Source organism: Lagenorhynchus albirostris, chromosome 9 (genome assembly GCF_949774975.1).
Source record: "Lagenorhynchus albirostris chromosome 9, mLagAlb1.1, whole genome shotgun sequence".
Lineage (NCBI taxonomy): Eukaryota > Metazoa > Chordata > Mammalia > Artiodactyla > Delphinidae > Lagenorhynchus > Lagenorhynchus albirostris.
Window position 1 is genome coordinate 37,760,997 of NC_083103.1, and position 21,516 is coordinate 37,782,512.

The 21,516-nt window shown below is 42.8% G+C and overlaps 2 protein-coding genes across 10 annotated transcripts in view; both read left to right on the forward strand.

Moving 5' to 3' along the window:
- Positions 1–2,389, forward strand: part of TPH1 (tryptophan hydroxylase 1) — a 36,761-nt gene extending 34,372 nt beyond the window's left edge. Inside the window, exons 9-11 of the mRNA XM_060157766.1 lie at positions 260–355; positions 1,359–1,492; positions 2,005–2,389. Coding sequence (XP_060013749.1) covers positions 260–355; positions 1,359–1,492; positions 2,005–2,179 — 405 coding nt within the window. The 3' untranslated portion in view covers positions 2,180–2,389. The remainder of the gene's footprint in view (positions 1–259; positions 356–1,358; positions 1,493–2,004) is intronic.
- Positions 2,390–9,133: 6,744 nt separating this feature from the next.
- Positions 9,134–21,516, forward strand: part of SERGEF (secretion regulating guanine nucleotide exchange factor) — a 238,076-nt gene continuing 225,693 nt past the window's right edge. For 8 of the 9 annotated variants that reach the window (XM_060159573.1, XM_060159571.1, XM_060159567.1 and 5 more), the window contains exons 1-5: positions 9,134–9,226; positions 12,685–12,820; positions 14,015–14,170; positions 15,145–15,239; positions 19,491–19,551. In XM_060159573.1, the coding sequence (XP_060015556.1) occupies positions 9,167–9,226; positions 12,685–12,820; positions 14,015–14,170; positions 15,145–15,239; positions 19,491–19,551 (508 nt within the window). In that variant the 5' untranslated portion in view covers positions 9,134–9,166. The remainder of the gene's footprint in view (positions 9,227–12,684; positions 12,821–14,014; positions 14,171–15,144; positions 15,240–19,490; positions 19,552–21,516) is intronic. The other variant, XM_060159569.1, reaches the window with a different exon arrangement.

Here is a 21,516-nt window from a genome sequence, read left to right on the forward strand (position 1 = left end):
GCATTGAGAGTGTGGAGTCTTACCTACTGGACCACCAGGGAAGTCCCTCCTCAGTAATTTTTAAGAGTATATAAGAGTTCTGGGAACAAAAGTTTGAGAAGTCTGGTTTGGAACGAGGTCAGATTGTAGAAATACTTGTGAGCTATGCTGGGGGTCTTGGATTTTATTCCAGGGTACTTTGGGTCAGTGACTAAGAGTTGTAATTTGTTTTAAATTGAGTCCTTCAGGATGTGAAAGTAATATTGATGTCATTTTGCAGTGCTACTTCTTCACTGTGGAGTTTGGTCTATGTAAACAAGAGGGGCAGCTAAGAGTCTTCGGTGCTGGCTTACTTTCTTCCATCAGTGAACTCAAAGTAAGAGCTGTAAATCTTTGCACATAACCATATTCACTTAATGTAATTGATATGACCTGAAATAGTTTCTGGATTTTAATTTATTTATTTTTATTATTTATTTATTTATTATTTTTGGCTGCCTTGGGTCTTTGTTGCTGCGCGTGGGCTTTCTCTAGTTGTGGCGAGTGGGGGCTACTCCTTGTTGTGGTACGCAGGCTTCTCATTGTGGTGGCTTCTCTTGTTGTAGAACACAGGCTCTAGGTGTGTGGGCTTTAGTAGTTGTGGCACGCGGGCTCTAGAGCGCAGGCTCAGTAGTTGTGGTGTACGGGCTTAGTTGCTCCGCGGCATGTGGGATCTTCCCAGACCACGGCTTGAAGCCATGTCCCCTGCATTGGCAGGCGGATTCTTAACCACTGTGCCACCAGGGAAGCCCTAGTTTTTGGCTCTCAATAAGAGCTTACTGTGGAAAATACTTGGGGTGGCAGTAAACATTACCTAAGAGGCATTTTTCTCTATTTCCTAAGTTTTCTGAATAGATATAGATAACTATTCAGAATATAGTTATATCTTTTAAATAAATACGTATTTTAAAACAAAGTCTTGCTGTTGCCTCACCATTTTTGGTGTGCTAGCAACAACTTCAGTAATTTCTAGGGAATTCTTTGAGATGTATTATTTATCCAATAAAAGAATGAACTTATGTTTGTTGAGTGGTGGATGTGCATGAAATATTGTCCAAGGTACAGTCTTTCTCTCAAGGAGCCTACCACCTGCTGGTGGGTACAAGTCATGTATAGGAATAACTAGTGTAGGGTAGAAAGCAGATGCCATAATGCAGGAATAAATAAATAAAGATCCTTGGGTACCTCCTAAATGGAGAAGAGTGTTAGAACAATGGAGTGGTCTTGGGGCGTTTATAGAGATAGCAAACCATTTGTTTTGCTGGCTCTGGCAGTTGTGTGTAGAATGTGATCATGAAAATAGATAGTATCCTTTGATTCACTGACTCTTCATCCTCTAGCACGCACTTTCTGGACATGCCAAAGTAAAGCCCTTTGATCCTAAGATTACCTGCAAACAGGAGTGTCTCATCACAACTTTTCAGGATGTCTACTTTGTATCTGAAAGCTTTGAAGATGCAAAGGAGAAGATGAGGTAAAGTATATCTTCCTCATGCCTTAATTTTCCTCTGTAAAAGATAGGTCCAATAATGGTAACAAGTCACAGAAGCAAGCAGCTGGATAATTAGAAGCCCACTAGGCACCTTTTGCCTGTAACACATCTCTCTTTCACAGTAAATATTTAGGGTGTATTGTTTATAATGATGTTCAGTGTTGCAAATATAAATCAGATACACTGAGAAATTGGTTACTTCCTATTCCTTCCTATCAGAGAGTTTATAATCTAATAGGAAAAATAAACTGTATGCAAATTACTATATAACAACTAGGAAGCCTTAAAGAGATACAGATGAAACACTGTTCTGCATTTTATTCAGGAGCAATTCATTCCAGCTAGGGGAACAGGGAAAGCCTAATGGCATTTGAGAAAGGACTTGAAGAATACACAAGATTTAGATATGTTAATTTTTAGACTAACGGACAGTATTTGGTTTTTATCATTTTCTCCCTAGAAACTGATTGCCTCATATTTTTTTTCTTAAATAGAGAATTTACCAAAACAATCAGGCGTCCATTTGGAGTGAAGTATAATCCGTATACACGGAGTATTCAGATCTTGAAGGACACCAAGAGCATAACCAGTGCCATGAACGAGCTGCAGCATGAGCTTGATGTTGTCAGTGATGCCCTTGCTAAAGTCAGCAGGCAGCTGAGCATCTGACAGTTGCCAGTCCTAATCCCGAAAGCATCTGAGCATTCAGAGGCCTGTGGGCCAACTGTGGCTTTGCTTGATGACCTGGTTGTGGAGGAACAGCAGCCAAACAATCTTCTCTATTCCCATTCCTTAATGGACCATTAGTCTTTGAAAATGTGTACCTGGATACTCTAGCCACTACGTTTTTTTTTTCTTTTGGTAACAGCTTTAGTGAAGTATAGCCTAATTTTATTTTCCCCAGTTCTTGAGTAAAATGACTTCGATGACCACTTACAATACCTTGGTGGTTATTATGGAACTGATCCATATTGTTACTTAAGATTCTCTTATTTCTACAATAGCTTACTTATAACTGAATTTGTGCCAAGCTTGGTCACATTCACGTGCCCAAATTTAATAGGGGATCAGCTGTCTCTGCTGCTAGCCTGAGCAAAAGCAGAGAGGCCTTTGCATATGAAACATACCTGGTAAAGAGCAAATAGTCTATTTTCAAGTGTAGTGTCTTGTAGTGAAAAAGGAGTATCTAAGTCTAGAAAGGTTGATTGGAGTATAATCCTTAAGTCCAGGTGAAGAATTTGTGACTTTATTTTGAAGGCACTAGGGAGCCCCTGCCCGAGTGACCATCCTCCTTGAAACTCTTTTCTTTCTGTGGCATTGCATATGTTTTACATTATCTGTCCTACTCAAGAGGCCAAAGGGAACTTGCAAGGCCCTGAACTCCGACATGCAGCCCCAGAGAATATCCTCAGGTTAGCAGGAGACAGTGTTGTCCAAGGGAGAGTTCAAACTGAGACAGATGAGAAGCATGCAATGTTTAAGTTGGAAAAGCAGTGCCAAGCACTTTATTTCCAAGGTATAAGGTGAGACCATAAATAGGAAGGTCAGGCGTGACAGTCGAGTGTGGGGAAATGGGGAGGAGATGGTGTAAGAAAAGTCAAGAAGAGCATTTTAGGACTGACACTGTAATAATGAAGGCTGCAAGCACTGGCTTTTATGTGGTGTCAGTGGTGTAGTACAGGGAGCAGGCTTGGTATAAAGCAGTAAAGCTGGAATCCCCAGGATAGGCTTGTGTCTCTTCAGTTTGCTCCTTTCCTCCCCCCACCCACTAAAGGAAGACTTTCCTCAAGTTTCTGTCTTTAGCCCTCTTCTCTCTCTGCTCTCTGTTCATGGGAGATGTCATCCGTGTCCATGACTTTCTTATTTCATATGTCTCCCATATTTGCAATTCTAACCCTGACATCTGTCTTGAGTTTTTGCCTCTTACATCCAGCTTCCTGCCAGATATTTCCATCTAGATGTCCCATGAATTAGGCCAATGTTGTGTAACTTCTTGTGGCACCATTCATTAGAATGAAATGGGGTTGTGCAACATGGCAGCCCTGCCAAATATCTTAAACTCTATAGGTCCAAAAAGAAACTCAGAATCACCAGAATTTTGTGCCCCATCAGTTTCCTCTCCCAGTGATCTCATTTCTATTGATTGTATTAAGGGTCATATTTTCAGCCAATTTCCCATTCTTAATCAGCTATTTAAAGACCGTGTCCTTAATTTTTTCACATTAATAGTCAAATTGAATACCATTTAACATGTTTTATTTCAACAGACAACTAGATATTTTAATCCTTTTTAGGCCTCAAAGGAAATTATTTTAAAAACTCTTAAAAATTTATTTCATTTTATGTTATACAAGGAAATAGAGTTAGGAAGAATAATTCATGCTACTTCAGATTTTTACATTACTTATACATTTTAATAGCTGATCAACTGTTAAGTATACTTTTGATAGTAATAGATCTAAGTCAGCTAATCTAAAACCTTTTGAAATATTGGTTAGGTCGTTTATAGTTAGTGTATTTGGTTGCAAGGAAATCTATGAAGCAAACTATGATAGATAGCAAATAACAACAAATCATGTATACTGTATCTGGTTTGGTTATTTTCATACAACTTTGATCATTGCAAAGAATCGTAGTTATTGAATTTTTAAATGATGGTATTTCAAATCACTCTATGACAAAAGCACACTAAAGTAAATGTTAAAGACACAACGATTATAATTCACATCTTCAGAATAATGGAAATATTTAATGATTGGTTTCAGTTCTTTCTTCTAACCTCTGAATTTATGATATTTGGTAAATGAGGAGTTCTGAGAGTCTTAGAGTTTTCATGCATTTTAAATATATTTCTTCAAATATATGAGAACAGAATTGAACCAAAAGTGTGGTTCATAATTCTTAATCAGTGAGTTATTACTCAGAGACATAGATGGTATGTTCCTGACTTTTTGAAGAATGCTCCAAAATCTGGTTGTCAGTTGCCTGTATTTCTTAATCTGCCAATTCTGTCATTTGGAGTTATACAGTGGTTATGACATGCCAAAGTGTACAGAATTATAGTTCATCATTAAATTGCCTTCCAAACTGAAAAAATTAAAAATCCTGGAATTGTCTAAAGGAACACATAATAGAGTTCATATATTAATTTCTAGGAAATGTATAAAGATACTGTGGTCTTATTTCAGTTCGTCTTTATTTTACTATATGATATACACTTATGACTTGCAAGTTTGTTATTCAACTGGATAATAAAAGGACACAAAATTCATGTTCTCACTAAGCATTTTTTTTGTCAAATGTATGTTAAAAACTGATTTAAATGTATATTAGCAATTTCATTAGTTTCAGAAATCTGTAAGTTCCTTATACTTCTTTAAAAAGCCTACAAATATGTGATGTAAGGGAAGCCAAACACACCTGGAACCTAGAAACCACTTTTTGGAATTCTTGATAAAGTCTCAGCCCCATGTTTCTCATCTGTAAAGTGAGCTAAATCTACTTTACTGGGTTATTGTAAGAATTATGTTGTGAGAGGACTTGTAAAAAGAAACATTAGCCATATGTAAAGAATCATTAATCTCCTAATCAGAGATCCCCATAGCTTCTGGATGATTTTTATCTTCCTTCGGAGGGAATTAACTTTTGCGTCGAGCAGATAGCATATAATGGCAGGGGAAGCTTACCTTAGTCCTAGCAGGGATTAAGCCAACTTGAAGCTGCGTTTCAGTCTTTGTGAGGGCTGGTTTATTTCCAGTTCACCTCTACTCTTACGGTGCAGCCCTTTAGGGATCTCAAAGGAAAGCTACGTGTGTGTACCAGGGCTTCTCCTTGGGGACCCTGGACTCCTACTTTTCTTTACTCTCATTCCACTCCACCTCCCGACACCATAAAATTGCTAAAAGTACTGTTCAGTTTCTCAGCTTCTCAGCTGCTGCTTTCAGCCCAGTTTCTTAGCCTCCAAGTCACTGCTTGCTAATTAGCAAATGCTTCAAGCAGAAAAGTAGTGCCAAATATAATCTCTCAGCTTTTAGATCTTGGCCCTCCAAGTTCTGGCTGCTTTGATAGCTCTCCGATGACTTGAAACAGATTTTAAAAATATTTCCTCCCAGTTTTTCTAATTGTTTTTGGTGAGAGAACTGGTCTGTAGCTAACTAATCTGCATTTAAAGTGGAAATCTGACCTTGGAGTAACTCATTTAACTTCTTTGAGCCTTAGTTTTCTCATCTATAAAATAACGATTCCAACAATACTTATCATACCAGTAATATTGAGAGGATCAAATAAGATCATCTGAAAGAAAAAATTCCCTAACCTGTATAGTATAGAGAGATACTCTGTATACTCGAAATACTTTATATTTTCCTCTTATGGGGAGACAAATCACCTGAAAGTGATACCAATTTAAATCTAGCTCCATTCAAGAACTGCAACTCAACCAAGCTGCTAATGGGAAGAGCTACTCAGTGGTACGTACATAGGTGAAATCGTAGCTGCATTTCAACCCATCTCAACACTTCCAAGGAATTGTATTATGGGATATAACATAATAATATAACTGTAAGTTAAAGTTACAGTTAATATAAATTGATGCATGTATATTCAAGGGATGAAATTGGAAAAAAACTGTATCCTTCCAGACCCTCTCTCTATGAAAACTGACTCTGGGTAGTTCCTTCTTGCCCCTTTGGATGAAATCTCAGGTCCCTGTCTTGAATTTTCTGCTCACTCTAAGTCCTTAGCTTCTAATCTCCCTCTCCACGCCCCCCCCCATTTCAGTATTTTCAAATTCCAGTGTTCTGTAAAAGTTCAAAACATTAGATTTTAAGGTTAAAGTTTTTCTTCTTCTCTAGAACTGAGAAAGGAAGAGGTGTGCTTTGTGTCTTTATTTTCTTGCTCCTTTTTTCTTGCTCACAAGGGTGCCTCTGGCTTCTCCAGGGTTTGGGGATGGTGGTGGGGAGGAGAGGTAAGGAGTAGCAAGTTCTTTTTGGTCTGATACTGTTGTGAGTTGGCATATGTGCTTTCTGTACGTGGTAAGTATTTAATGCTGACTCATTCTCTGTGGGTGTTTTGAAACACCTTCCCGCTTCTTATTTCTTGGGATCTCTTGATGTGGGTAAACACACCTCTCTGACTGGGCTGTTGAATTCATCTCGCTCAGCCTCTAGGAATCTAGTAGTCAACTCTCCTGTGGGTGTCCCTTCAGCTCTCCAGAAATTCCCTTGGACTGGGTCTAAAACCATCCCCTGGCCAATTTGCTCATGCTTGGGAAACACTCACATGGGAGATACTCAGACATTCTTTGTCTTAAAAAAGACATAAAAGACCTCTGGGCATGAAAGACCTCTCCAAAGCATCAATCTCTTTGCTGAACTCTCAGAGCAGTTATCTGGCCACAAGCCATTGGACATTTCTCAGCACGAACTGGACAGCAACCTGCCCGGCCCCAATCAGGAGGGATACATGCCAAGCTCTCTTAGTGGCCCTGCTGACGCAGGCCTTTCCTTAGACACGAGATGGGCAAGACTCACAGCACATTGATAACTACCGCCACACATCCTATCAGAATGCTCTCTCAGCCTCTCCAACCTCTTTCATAGCCTGGGAGCCATACACTGATTTCTAGACACCTCATTCTCAGGTTCTGCTTTGGTGGTTTTGTACCTCACTTTATTATGTGGGAGGTATTGGCACTTAATACCTTAGGGTCTTAGCCAAAATGGAGATGGGAAGGGTCCCATTTTTACACTATCACACATGCTTAAAAGGAATGGTCAGGCAAGAGGGATGAGATATGGGAACATATGTATATGTATAACTGATTCACTTTGTTATAAAGCAGAAACTAACACACCATTGTAAAGCAATTATACTCCAATAAAGATGTAAAAAAAAATGGTCAGAATAAAAAAGGCCACTCATAAAACAGTCAGCAAACAGTATAGTTTTTGCACATCAAGTTCTCTTGAGAATGAAGAGCTGCTTTGCCTTTCTAAAGTTTGCATGTTTATTAGCATGGTCCTCCCTGTTCTCAAGATGCCACAGGCTGGAGAGGTAAAGGTGAGGTGCTGCCCTTAAGTGGTCTTAAGGCAGAAACACCAAGGAGTGGGTGGAGTGGAAGAATGGGAAGGACTGTAAGAGCTCGGGGAGACACTTCTCAGGGCCTCCAGGCATAAACGGTGATGAGTACTGGAGGCTTGTGTCAGTAGAAGGGTCAAGAACTACTGAATATGGATTATCTTCTTTAATGTGACCCCATTTGTACCCACAGATAATGTGTGGCTTGGAAAATGTGGGTTATGTACAAAAAGTACAAAAAAGAAAATAAAAATGACCTGTAATCCACCACCCAGCGTGTGCGTGTGTGTGTAAAATTGGTATAATATTTACTTTAATGACATATCATGAATATTTCCCTTATTTATTATCTTCCAGAACATGTTTTTAATGGCAGCCTAGTATTCAATTGCATGGCTATATAATTTAATCAATCTGATTTTGGATTTTAAGGTAGTTTCTAAGTTCTTTACTATTATATGTAACCCCATAATGAATAACTTGCAGTCTAAGGGTTTGTGCATAGTTCCATTTTTTTCTTGTGATAGAGGAGTAGAAGTGGAATTACTAGCTAAGTATCTAAGTATCTATTTTCATATTCCTAATATGCTTTGCCACATTTTCCTTCAGAAAAATTGTGCTTATTTAGCTCCTACCGGTAGTGTATGAGGGTGTCTGATAAAAGCCATTTTATATGAAAATTTTTGGTGGGTGAAAATTATCCAGTTATTATCCAAGTCATTACCTTGATGATCGGAATCCGTGCCAGGGCCATGCTGGGAGCGCTGAGGGTTAGAAGGCCGCCCCGGGAAGGAGTCAGTGAGAACCAGCCTCCTTAGTTGTGTCGGGGTATGTGTTCTCGCTCCGTGCCAGGCGCTGAGGGCGACGGCAACGATGCAAGACACTACACTCGCCCACCAGGAAGCTCCCTCCGATTTTGCAAACTGCACACCAAAGCGGGCCCAAAGACAGTTCGCCCTAAGACACTGGGTCAGGACTCTTTCCACCCCCTCCCAGGCTCAAGTTCTTCCCCATCAAAGGGTGATGCAATCCCCGTCCTGTCAGCCATTCTGGGCTGTCGTGGGACTCTAACCTGAGGGAGCTTTGTGAACTTTTGAGCGTAGTGCACTCGTATAGAATTTTCACTCAACACAAGGAGTTCGAGGGGAGGAGGGAAAGAGAGGCAGAGCGTCCCAGCGAGACCGGAGGCCGCGGGCGGAGACGCTCAGAGCGCGCCGGGACTGGGTGACCGGGAGGCGGCTCCGTGAGGTACTTATTCTCTCCCGCCGGCGCCAGGTTAGCGGCAGCAAGAGGGAGCGGTCCGCGGCCCCGCCCACTGCGCGGCCCCCTTCCAACCACAGACCCTTCCCAGTGCCGGCCCCACACCCAAGTCACCAATCCCTCCCCAGGCCGGCCCGTCCCTTGGCAAGCCTCTCCCCAGGCGGGCCCCGCCCCCGCTCCGCCCCCGCTCCGCCCCCGCGCTTGCCCCACACCTCAGACACCAATCCCTCCCCCGTGCCCGCCCCTCCCCCTGAGAGCCCGCCCCCGCGCCAGCCACCACCCCCCCCGCCACCGGAAGTGCCGTCGGAGCGTTCCAGCATGGAGCGCGAGCCGGGCGCCACGGCAGCCGCCCCTGCTGCGGCCGCGCTCTTCGCCTGGGTACGTGACTCCGCCTCCGGGCCGTGGCCGCTGGGACTGAGGGGCGCACAGACGCTGGGAGCGCCCGGCCTCGGCGTGGGCGGTCCTGGGGCCAGGCAGCCGAGGTCCGAGAGGCGCTCCGGGTTGGAGGATCCTGGGCTGGGGGCTGAGGAGGAGAGGGCGGGGAGGGAAGGGTTTTCATGGGGTGACTTAAGGCTTCTGGCTGGTGGGGTCCAGACCGGAGGGGCGGCGGCGCAGTGGGAAGAACCTGCCTCCAGGACAGAGCGTCCGGGTCCGCGACAGACTTCAGGCCCGGATAGCGCCGGGAGAGGCGGAGCGGAGGGCTCTGTGGAGAGAGGATCTCCCCGTCCCAGAGCCCCGTGGGGCCACCTGTGCCCTTCACCCTCCCATTGCCAGGAGGATGAAGGCCTTTCCCCAGCCCCACCCCAGCCTGGCCGGAGCAGCCTTTGGTGTGGGGCCGGCGGTGTTGGGCCGTGCACAAGGCGGAGACCCTGCATAGTTACTGATACTCGGCTGTGACCGGGTCTTGCCTGCACGGAGGGTGTGGGAGTCTGCGCTGGTGTCGGTTTGACGGGAGCATTGAGAGACAGGGTCATCTTTATGTGTCGTGGCTGGAAGAGAGGAGAGTCTGTGCACAGGAGTGTGTGGCAGGCAGCCGACCAGATGCACGGGAACAAACATAGTCTTGTAGTTCTTCATAGCACATGCTTGTAATGAAACGTATAACTTGTTAATGTCGGTCTCCTTGGCCAGAATGTAGGCGTCATGAGGGTGGGTGCCGTGCATGTCTTGTATGGTGCCTGGCTTGTGCCTGGCACGTTGTAAGGTGCTCAGTACATATTTGTTGACTAATGGATGAATGAGTACCTGTTGTGTGCCGAGCTATGTGCTGGTCTTTTGGGAACAACAAAAGAGTGAAAGACTTCCAGCTCTCGTGTTGGGGGCGGTGGGGGGAAGAGAATAAGACCTTTACTGCTGTTACAACCAGTATGTATAGACTAATTTGCAAAATGGCGATTATCAGTACCAGGCAGCATTTATTGAGTGCAAGACTGCTGCAGACCGGCAGAAGGGAGAGCGTGGTGTGGCCCGAGGTGGTCTGGCTGTGTCTTTGGGGTGGTACTGGAGCTGGGGGTGGAATTAGGGATTGAATGTGTGCCTGGGTGGGTGCTTATCCCAGGCCAGGGACTGGGGTCTGTGTAGACAGAGGAAACATCTGACAGAAAAAGCCTTTCATATATGGCCTTGTCAGTACTGAAGCAAAAATACTGTTGAACCTAACTTCGTTGCTGTGCTTGGAGGCTTGCTGGTATTTTCTTCCTGAGGCATTATCTGTGTGGAGGGGTGTATTAGTTTGTTGGGCTGCCATAACAAAATACCACAGACTGGGAGGCTCAAACAATGGAAATTTATTTTCTCGCAGTTCTGGAGGGTAGAAGTCCAAGATCAAGGTGTCAGCAGGTTTAGTTTCATCTGGGGCCTCTTTGGCTTATAGATGGCCTCCTTCTTGCTGTGTCCTCATGTGGCTTTTTCTGTGGGTGAGAGCATTCATGTGTTTCTTCTTATAAGGATACCAGTCATATTGGATTAGGGTCCCATCCTTATGACCTCATGGAAGCTTAACTACCTTTTTAAAGGCCGTATCTCGAAAAACAGTCACAGTCTGAGGTACTGGACGTTAGGGTTTCAACAAATGAATTTCAGCAGAACACAATTCAGTTCACAACAAGGGGATTTACCTTTTTGGATGTGTGTGTGTGTGTGTGTGTGTGTGTGTCTTATGTCTGGAGTGTTTGTAAGGAAGGCAAATACAGCTGTAATAGATTGTATTAAAATTTCCTTTTGTTTTGCTTTATGATGGATTTAGGGCCTCTTGCTGCATTACAAAAATTTGGTGCCATTGTTTGAATCTCATAATGCTGGCTCAGCAACCTGTAGCCCTGGTAATGGGACAGCCATGGAGATCTCATGGCTAACAGAGAAATCCTCTGCACATGCTTTCCACTTCACACCGTGCAAGTCTTTCATTTGCTCTTTCCTGAGGGACTCATAGGGTCTTACATTAATTCACTGTAAAATATATGCACACCTTCTTTGGGCCAGCACCATTTCAGATGTGGGGGAAATAGCAGTGAGCAGAACAAAGCTCCTGCCATCATGGAGTTACTTAACTCTGTGAGCCTTAGTTTCTTCATCTATGAAATGAATGATAATGCCCCCCACCCTGTGGAATTAAAGGGGAATGCCCAGCACACAGAGAAGCGCTCAGTAGTTGGTTGCTAATATTGCCCTGAGGGCCTCTGGGACCTGTGTCCCTGCATGGCTCCCTCATCCAGCATGGAGTCCTTGCAGCCCAGATGGCTGTGGAATAGACCACAAGGGGCAGGAGTTTGTATATATATATGCATTTTTTGGTAGTTATTTTAAATCACTTTTTTTCATTCAGGTGTCTTCAAAAACAAACACATTTTATAAATTTTACTACTCAAGAACCAACCAGCAGTTGGTGGTTGGAGAAATTATAAGGATTTCCAGAATCTTAATAAGATTTTCCCTGCAGGTCCATAATCCCTTATCTTCAATTTTGAATACAAAAAGCTCTGTAAACCCAGAACTGACCTGACATGAGGCTGTTTATAGTCTTTGCCCACTATTTGTACTGTTTACTGCAGAAATAATGCTGTTTTACTTATGGGGTGCTGCTCCCAGACCTTGCAGCAGTGTATACGATTTATATACTGTATTACTTTTCTAAAGTCTATAAAATTCTGAGTCTGAAGTACATCTGGCTGCAAGGGTTCCAGATTAGGGATTCTGGACCTTTATCATATAATAATGACAACAGACATATTGCCCATCAACGGGAAATCTGTTTCCTTAGAGGAATCTCACCATGTGAATCTTACAGTAACAAAACATTGTACTTGGAAAGGCCCTTAGAGATTGTTGCCAACCTCTTTCACCTGTTTCAAATGAAATAACAATGGTGTGCCTTGCTTGAGGGCACAAAATCCTCAGCTGACTTTCCCAGTGAGGGTGTGGGGAGATGGGACAAGAACTAGTCCTAGCGTATTTCCCACCCACTTCGTTCCTATTTTTCTTGATTATTTCTTTCCGTGACTTCCCTAGATAATTACCGTTTATCAGAAGGAACTCCTATGCTGTCCGCTAAAGGCAACACATGTAGGCTGGGGCATTGGAAGGGGAAGGCGAAGAGTATCACTGGATGAGTTGTGGATGCTGAGAGCTCCTCTCACATGGAAATCGTGGTGTTCTGGGGATGGGGCCACCGTCCAAGTGTGGGTTGCGTATAACAACTTCTTAAGAAAAAGTCTGTGAAATCTCATCTGTTATAAGCTCTGAGAGGAACGTGAGGGTGAGAAAGATAGGGACAGGTAAATTCAAATTGACAGTTGGGGTTCCCATAGTTTTTCGTCCTTGGCTTATTTTATCCCTAGGGTGCAAATAGCTATGGGCAACTTGGCCTTGGCCACAAGGAAGATGTGCTTTTGCCCCAGCAGCTGAGCGACTTCTGTAATCCTGGATGTGTCAAGAGGATCACGGGAGGAGGGGGTCACTCTGCTGTTGTCACAGGTAACTTCCTTCAAGAATATATTTTCTCTCATTTTCTTATTTAGACATTCTCCCCTAGGGTGTTATATTACTATCTTTCAACCTTTTGTATTTTGCAGAGGACAACTTTTTTGTGAAGGAATCACGCTACCATCAGAGAATGGCAGATTGTCAGAGCTGAAAGGATTTCAGAGATCAAGGCCACCCCTCTTTTCCCCTCGCCCGCTCTCCAAATGAGCCTCAGAGAGGAAAATTGCTTAAGGTTACAAGACAAGTAGTGGCCGAGTTGCAACATATATTACATTTTATACCATAGATTGATATTTAACTTTCATATATGAGTTAGAAGTCTTGGCAGTTAAGTCGAGTATTCCTTGAGAGCAAGAATTTTATATTTTCCATAATCTTCCCTCAGAGTACCTAGGATAGTACTTAATAAGTACTACAAGCGCTATAATATTGCAAAGGAGGGCATATTGCATCCTGGTTAAGAACATAAACTCTGGAATCAAACCGTGTGGGTTTAAATCCTGGTTCTCTTAATTGTTAACTGTGTGGCCTTGGGCAGATTACTTAATTTCTCTGTGCCACAGTTGCCTCTCTGTTACATGGTGATAATAATGATGAGAAACAATGAGTTAACAGGGCTGTATTATGACTTTCATGAGTCCTTGACACTTTTGCCTTTGTGGACACCTCCTTCCATAAAGAAATATTTAAAATTATGTTTACAGCTGCACTGACATAAAGATTAATATAATCCAGGCTAGATTTAGTATTACATATTCCTATTACATATATTTTTTTATTAAAAAATTAGATTAAAACCTTTTTGTGGGCTTCTACAAGTATGGTGGGCCCCAGGCACTGTGCCTAAAGGGTAAGTCAGCCCCACGCCTGAGGCCCTCAGAAGAGTACTTGGCACATTCTGCATCCTGAATAAACGATGGCTTTCATTGTTACGGCAGATGCTCAATTTGGTAATTGATTGGCCACTGCTGTAGGACTTGGAGTTTCCATTTAGATGTTAGATTGGAGCCCCTTGGACTTGTGCCATTTGGTCCAGAACACATTAACATGCATGGCTTATTAACTTGGGTGGGAAAAAAGTTAGTTGGGTCCATGACTCCAAATAATTAATGAAATCCTTTTGCTCATCTTAGCAGTTGTAATTTCCCCTGTTCACACTACCACTAAAACCTTTATATTTTGCAGATGAAGGAAGCCTTTTTGTCTGTGGCCTGAACAAAGATGGGCAACTGGGGCTTGGTCACACCGAGGATGTCCTGTACTTTACCCCCTGCAAATCCCTCCTTGGATGTCCCGTCCAACAGGTGGCCTGTGGCTGGGATTTTACCATTATACTTACAGGTGAGTGTACTCCTAGGTAAATCTTTATCACCACAAAGGCTTTGGGTGAGAAGTGCATGATGTTGGGCCCTGATTAAATGAAATCCTCGTTGTATTTAAAAACACACACAAGTGTTCTCTCTGGTTGTCAAGGAAAGTTGCAGGGTGCATTTTGCAAGGAGGGTTTTAACAGTAAAGGAGATAGGGCTGGAAAATCTGGACTGTAATTATTAGAATCTAAACAATAGCTCTCATTTATGAAGTACTTAGCGTGGGCCTGTGTCAGAGTTGTAGGGAGTCAGTAGGTAACACTCTGTTTCTTGCTCACATTTGGGATCAATTGTGAGACAATCACAGAGCAGTCAGACAGGTAGAGATCAAATTATCAGCTTTTTGCTGATAAAGGCTAAATTGGAGGGCAAGGTTAATTGTCAGGCCAAGAGGTTCTGCTAATACTCCTCTGATCCAAACCCACTCCCCAAACTCTAGGCCTCTGCCGTAGGGGAAGCTCTTACTATGTGTCAGCCCAGAGTGCCTGAGAGGAAGGTGCCAAAGCCATACTGTCCTGTTCCTTCTCCCAAACTCACCAACTGGCTAGGTTACCCATCCTCCCCTAGAAAGCAGTGAGAATGGGGAAGGGCAGGGAGAAAGGCCTGGAGTATATTAAAATTATGGAAATTCCATCTCATGGAAATATGAAAAGTGGGAGATAAGTATCCTCCATCCCAACACTAGGCACATGGCTAAGCATTCTCCACAGCTAACTTGTCATTAATTAGGTGGTGTAGTGGATAGCCTGTGTAAAACGCTTAGCCCAGTGCCCACTGTTTTTGTTCCTAGGGGGATAGAGCAGGGCGTATGGACTGAATGTGCTGGAACCCAGGGCCCCACTCACTCCTCTCATTCCTTTTGCTCTTCTCATCCTTCAGCATTTACCCATTTGTCACAGATGTCTTACTTCTTAGATTTGCAATTCAAGTATTTCTATTTTGCAGAAAATGGTCAAGTTCTATCATGTGGATCCAATTCCTTTGGCCAATTAGGAATTCCTCATGGGCCTCGAAGATGTGTGGTCCCCCAGGCCATTGAGGTAAGGACAGCCCCTCATATTGAGCTTGCCTGTGTACTGTGAAAGTGTCTCCAGGTATCAGTTATCCCTCCCTGGACTAAAAGACTGGCTGGGCCCCTGAAAACCCATGGGGTAGTTAGAATTTAAGTTGAAAAACTCAGGTTCTCCTGGGAAAAATTAGGTTGGAGGGATGGATATTGTGAGTGAAAAGCCTCTGTTAGCTCTCATACATGTTATAATTTTTTGTGAAATAAAACAATAAAAGTAATATATCTTATAATGACATTAATGACATTTTACAATTCTAAAAGTCGTCATAGTGGAAACTGCGTTAGAAACAGGTCCAGTGGGAATTGACTCGCCTAAAGACAGTAAGTGAGGCAGATGGCATAGGCCTGCACTGTCCAGTGGGAATGTCATGTGAGCCACATATGTAACTTAAAAGTGTCTAGCAGTGCCATTCAAAAAAGTAAAAAAAAAAGGTGAAATTAACTTTTAAAATAACAGCTTTATTGAGATATTAGTCGTATACCATAAAATTTACCCTTTAAAAATGTGTGTTTCAGTGGTTTTTAGTATACTCACAGAGATGCGCGGCTACCACCATCATCTAATTTTAGACCATTTTCATTATCACAAAAGAAACTGCGTACCCAGTAGCAGTTAACTCCCATTTTCCCCTCCCACCCCCTGACGACTGCGAATCTGTATCTGTGGATTTGCCTATTCTGGGCATTTCACATAAATGGAATCATACAACATGTAGCCTTCTGTGGATGGCTTCTTTTACTTCACATGATGTTTTTAAGTTTCACCCAAGTCATGGTATGACATGGTAAAATTAATTTTAACAACTTTTAAACTATTATAATGTAGCCAAACTATTATTATTTCATTTTATATGTCACCAATATAAAACTTTATTAATGAGATATTTTATATTCTTTCATTTATATGTAGACTCTTTTCTGGTGTACATGTTTTACTTAGAGTATATCTCAATTCAGTCTAGTCACATTTCAAGTGTTCAGCAGCCATGTGTAGTTAGAGGCTACCATATTGGACAGCACAAGTGTACGATAGGACGCCTGGTTTTAGTTCAGAGCTCTTTTCACTGCATCATACTTAAAATGTACACATTTTTGTGAAGATTATATTGTAAGCGAACTTTTAGAGGAATTATGCTGGAATCTAAAATGAGTTTCACCACCTAAGCTGCTCCACTCATATCTAATTTCCTTAAACAGTGACTAAGAGTGGGAGATCTGTTTTCACTGGAGAGAGCTTAGGTCTGCTCCTATCACTTTGCTGAATTCTAATTGCTGGTATTGTGGGGTATTATTTGGGGTCATGGTTTGGGCTGTTCTAACAAAAATATTATAGACTAGGTGGCTTAAACAGCAAACATTTAATTTTCACAGCTCCAGAGGGTGGGAAGTCCAAAATCAAGGCACTGGCATTTTTGATATTTGGTGAGGGCTCACTTTCTGGTTCATAGACAGCCATCTTTTTTCGGTGTCCCTACATGCCACCAGAAGGGGAAAGGCGCTCTCTGGGGTCTCTTTTATAAGGGCATTAATCCCATTCATAAGGGCTCCGCTCTCATGACCTACTCACCTTCCAAAGGACCCACCTCCAAATACTATTATGTGTTGGGGATTAGGTCTCAACATGCATTTCCTAAGAACACAGACACTGAGTCTGTAGCACATGGTATGCATGGAAGTCTAGACTCTGTCGTCCCTGTTGTAAGAAGTGCTACAGCTTCTAGTTGCAAATAGGTAGCTTTTTAAGAACCTATGTATAAGTTATAATTAATTTAGCTTAAGTCACATGGTTAAAGAAGACAGAGAGGAGCAATGGTTAAATATGTTGGATGACAGAATCAGAAGGTAAAAACATTTGACGCACTGTATCTTATAGAACAATGGGAGGAATGTGCCAAAGTGAAGTATAAGAGAAATTCATTCATTTATTTAATAGCAACTATTGTGTGTAGGTGCTGTATTTAGGCAGGGGGGACAAAGGTGAGTAAGACCCAATCCTAGCATTTGAGGGCCTGTAGTTTAGTAGTACATGTTAGATACAGAAATACCTAGATGCATTACCATGTTAGAACTATGATAGATCCATGTATAGCCTCGAAAGAGAGTACTGAACTCTTTTTAGGGGAAGGTGGGGTGAGAACAGACTTACGCTGAATCTTGAAAGTTGAGTAGATATTTCCCTGGCTTGGGATAGAAGGATGTGCAGAGTAGGTACAAAAGAAGCACATTACAAACAGAAGGAACTTTGTGAACTAGGGTATAGAGCATAAAACAGGAGGGCTTGGGATACTGCAAGCAGTTTAGTATGATTGGAATATAAGGAAGTGGTAGAAGTGCCAGTAGGGATCGGGCAGGCAGGGAGGTAGTGTCTCTAACAGTGAGTTAGAGAGGGGCCTCATGGGATAGTGTGGGGGGTGGATTGAAGGAAGATTACTCAGAAAACTCTTGCTAATAATCCAGATGAGAGGTGATCCTGCCCCAAATGAAAGCAGCAGTAGTGGGGATGGAGAAGAAGGAATTGAGGTAAGTTGGTTTGAAGGAGTGACTCCGCATGTAAAGCCCTTCAGTTAGCTTTGAAAAGGAAAAAAAAAAATTTAAGGGTGGTATATTCAAATTGTATGAGCAGTAAGATTTGATCTTCCACAAAGCTAATGTGATTGTGGGCTGAATTGATAGAAATATAGTCTGCAGAAGAAGGGAGGCCAGAGCTCTGTCCTTCTTTGTGCTGGTCACACTGCATCTAGGATGTTGTGTCCTGGTGTGGGTTTGGTTCTTAGGCCCTGGGCACTGAGGTGAATAAGACTCAGACCCTGCCCTTGAGGACTCTAAAGTTTAGAAAGACACTGTGGATCTGTAAATAAGCAAATATGGTAAGGTCCCATAGGGGCTGTGATTGGTGCATATACATACAGTCCCTTAAGAGAGAGAGACTGAGTAACCAGAGCATAGAGGAGAGAAACCAAGAGGGGGAGGGAATTTGAAACTAGGTGATGGCTGATGGAATTGGGGATGTTTTTCCTAAAGAAGAGATCTGTATTAGTTATCTATAGCTGTGTAATAAGTTACCCCAAAATTCAGCAGCTTAAAGCAACAAGCATGTATTATCTCACAGTTTTGGAGGGTCAGGAATCTGGGAACAGCTTAGCTGGTCTCATGACTTTGCAGTCAGCCAGGCTGCACGAGGTCTGCTGGAGGCTCAACTGGGCTGGTTCCACTTCCACGCTCTCTAATGGACAGGAGGCTTTAGTTCCTTGCCATATGGGCCTCTCTATAAGACTGTTTAGACATGGTGTCTGACTTCCCCGAAGAGTGATTAGAGAGAGAGAGAGAGAGAGAGAGAGAGAGAGAGAGGGAGGGAGGGAGGGAGGGAAGGAAGCAGGCAGGCTGGTCAAACAAGAAGCCTCAATGCCTTTCATCAGCTAGTCTCGGAGCCACTTATCACTTCCTTATCCTATTCATTAGAAGCAAGTCACTAAGTCCAGCCCACAGTGAAAGGGAGGGGAATTAAGCTGCACATCTTGAAGGGCGAAGTCTTAAAGAATTTGGGAACCACAAGGTGTCTTAGGACATGACAACTGTCTTCAAATGTTTGGGAAGCCTTGTCAGAAGCAGTAGGCAGATAGGTTTGGTTCCACCCAAGGAGACAGATGGAACCGTGCAAAGATGAGCAGGCACCTGGGGAGGTGGTGAGCCCATGTCACTGGAAGTAGGTATTTGACAGGGGTTGTATGACCACTTGGTGGGGTGTTGTAGACAGGTTTCTAGCATTGAATGGGGATTAGACTAGATCAGAGGTCAGCACACTAGAACCCTTGGTAAATAAAGTTTTATTGGAACACAGCCATGCCCATTCATGTATTTATTGTGTATGTTGCTTTTATGTTACAATGGCAGAGTTGAGTAGTGTGACAGAAACCTTGTGGCCTGCAAAATCTAAAATATTTACTATCAGGTCCTTTACAGAAAATGTTTGCTAACCCCTGGACTGGATGACCTTGCAGGTGCCTCCTAGCCCTGAGTGGCATTGTAATATGGTATTTTAAAAAGATTTTGCCTTTTAGGGATACATACAGAGGCGTTTATGAGTGGAAATGTTGGGAATTGGGAGCTCCAAACCAATCAGACACATAATGAGGATCATGCTGTGTTGTGTTTGGGCATAAAGTACATAAAATTTTGTAGATGGATAATTCTGAGATTGCCGTCCTTTTCTTTGTTTTGACAGCCCCTGAGAGAGAAGGTTGTTAGTATTGCTGCTGGACTCAGGCATGCTTTAGCTGCAACAGGTGATCATTTTGCTTTTATTTTCTTGATAAGCATGTAATAAGGAGACACGGAGATTTGGAAGAAATAAACTTTAAGGAGTAATTCAGAGTGTCCTGCTGTGCTGCAGTCTGATTAAAAGGAGGTGACATAAGGCAGAAGTCATGTGGGAAAGCCTTTAGCAGGTAGGGAGGAAGGAAATGAAGTTGTCTAACTCTTTGTTATGTTCTTAGGCATGGTGCTAGTTTCTCTTGATTTAGTTAGTACCTCATTTAATCCTCATAGGCACGCAGTGATGTGAGTTAAAAATTTTTTGTATTGAGGTATAGTTGATTTACAATATATATATATATATATATATTTTTTGTGGTACGCGGGCCTCTCACTGTTGTGGCCTCTCCCGTTGCAGAGCACAGGCTCTGGACACACAGGCTCAGCGGCCATGGCTCACGGGCCCAGCTGCTCCACAGCATGTGGGATCTTCCCAGACCGGGGCACGAACCCGTGTCCCCTGCATCGGCAGGTGGACTCTTAACCACTGCGCCACCAGGGAAGCCCGATTTACAATATTGTGTTAAGTTTTAGGTGTACAACATAGTGATTCACAGTTTTTAAAGATTATACTCCATTTATAGTTGTTAGAAAATATTGGCCATATTTCCTGTATAATATATTCTTATGGCTTATTTATTTTATACATGGTAGTTTGTACCTCTTACATATGAAGAAACTGAGGTCCAGAGAGGCTAAAGTGTTTGTCTACAGTTACACAGGGAGTTAGGAAATAAAAGGTGAGCTGGGATCAGAGTCTAGGACGGGCTGGATTCCAAGACCCACATTCTTTGCCATGAACTGCATTACTTTCCTAGTGGATGTAAATGTTTATTAATTTGAATGCTTCAAGTGAGCTTGTCTCCTGTACTGTGAGAGGGTGATGCACATAGGGCTGACGGTGTGTGTGAGGTTGAGGGTGGAAAGTGGAGGAGGCAGTGACCCTTTTTTCTCTCTTGCTCATTTTTCTGCTTTCTGTTGCCACTTCTTTGGGCTGAAGGACAGCCCAAACTGGCTATGGCAGCCGAGGCTCAAGTGTTGGTGAGTCCAGTTGTGGAATGGGGAGAAGAGTGGAGGCGAGGAAGGATTCGGTGCATCCATTCGGTGGCCACTTGGGGCTTAGTGTGATTATACTTTTTGAAAAACTAAGCTTTTTATTTTAAGGTAATTGTAGATTCACGTGCAGTTGTAAGAAATGAAACAGATCACACTCACTCTTTGCCCAGTTTCTCTCAGTGGTAACATCTTGTGAAAGTTTAGTGTAATAGCACAACCAGGATGTCTTGACACAGTCAAGATACAGAACAGTTCCATCACAAGGATCCCTCTTATGGCTCTTTTGTAGCCGCACCCACTTCCTACCTACTCTCACCACTTAGCTCTTTCGTTCTCCCACAGTAATGTTGTCATCTTAAGAATGTTATATAAATGGTACCATACAGTATTTAGCCTTTTGGGGTTGGCTATTTTGCTCAGCACGATTCCCTGGAGATTCATCCAAGTTGGGAGTATGAATAATTTGTTCCTTTTTATTACTAATATTCCATGGTATAGAGGTACCACTGTATTAGTTTGCTGGGGCTGCCATAACAAAATGCCACAGAGTGGGTGGCTTAAACAACAGGAATTTATTTTCTCACAGTTCAGGAGGCTAGAAGTCCAAGACCAAGATACCATGAGGGTTGGCTTCTCTTCCTGGCTTGTAGATGCTGCCTTCTTGCTGTCTCTTCACACAGTTCTTCCTCTATGCATGCATGGAAAGAGAGAGAGATCTCCAGTGTCTCTTCCTCTTTTTAAAAGGACACCAGTTCTGTCAGATTAAGGCCTCACTATTATGACCCATTTAACTTTTATCACCTCCTATAGGCCCTATCTCCAAATACAGTTACACTGGAGTTTAGGACTTCAATATATGAATTTACAGGGAACACAATTCA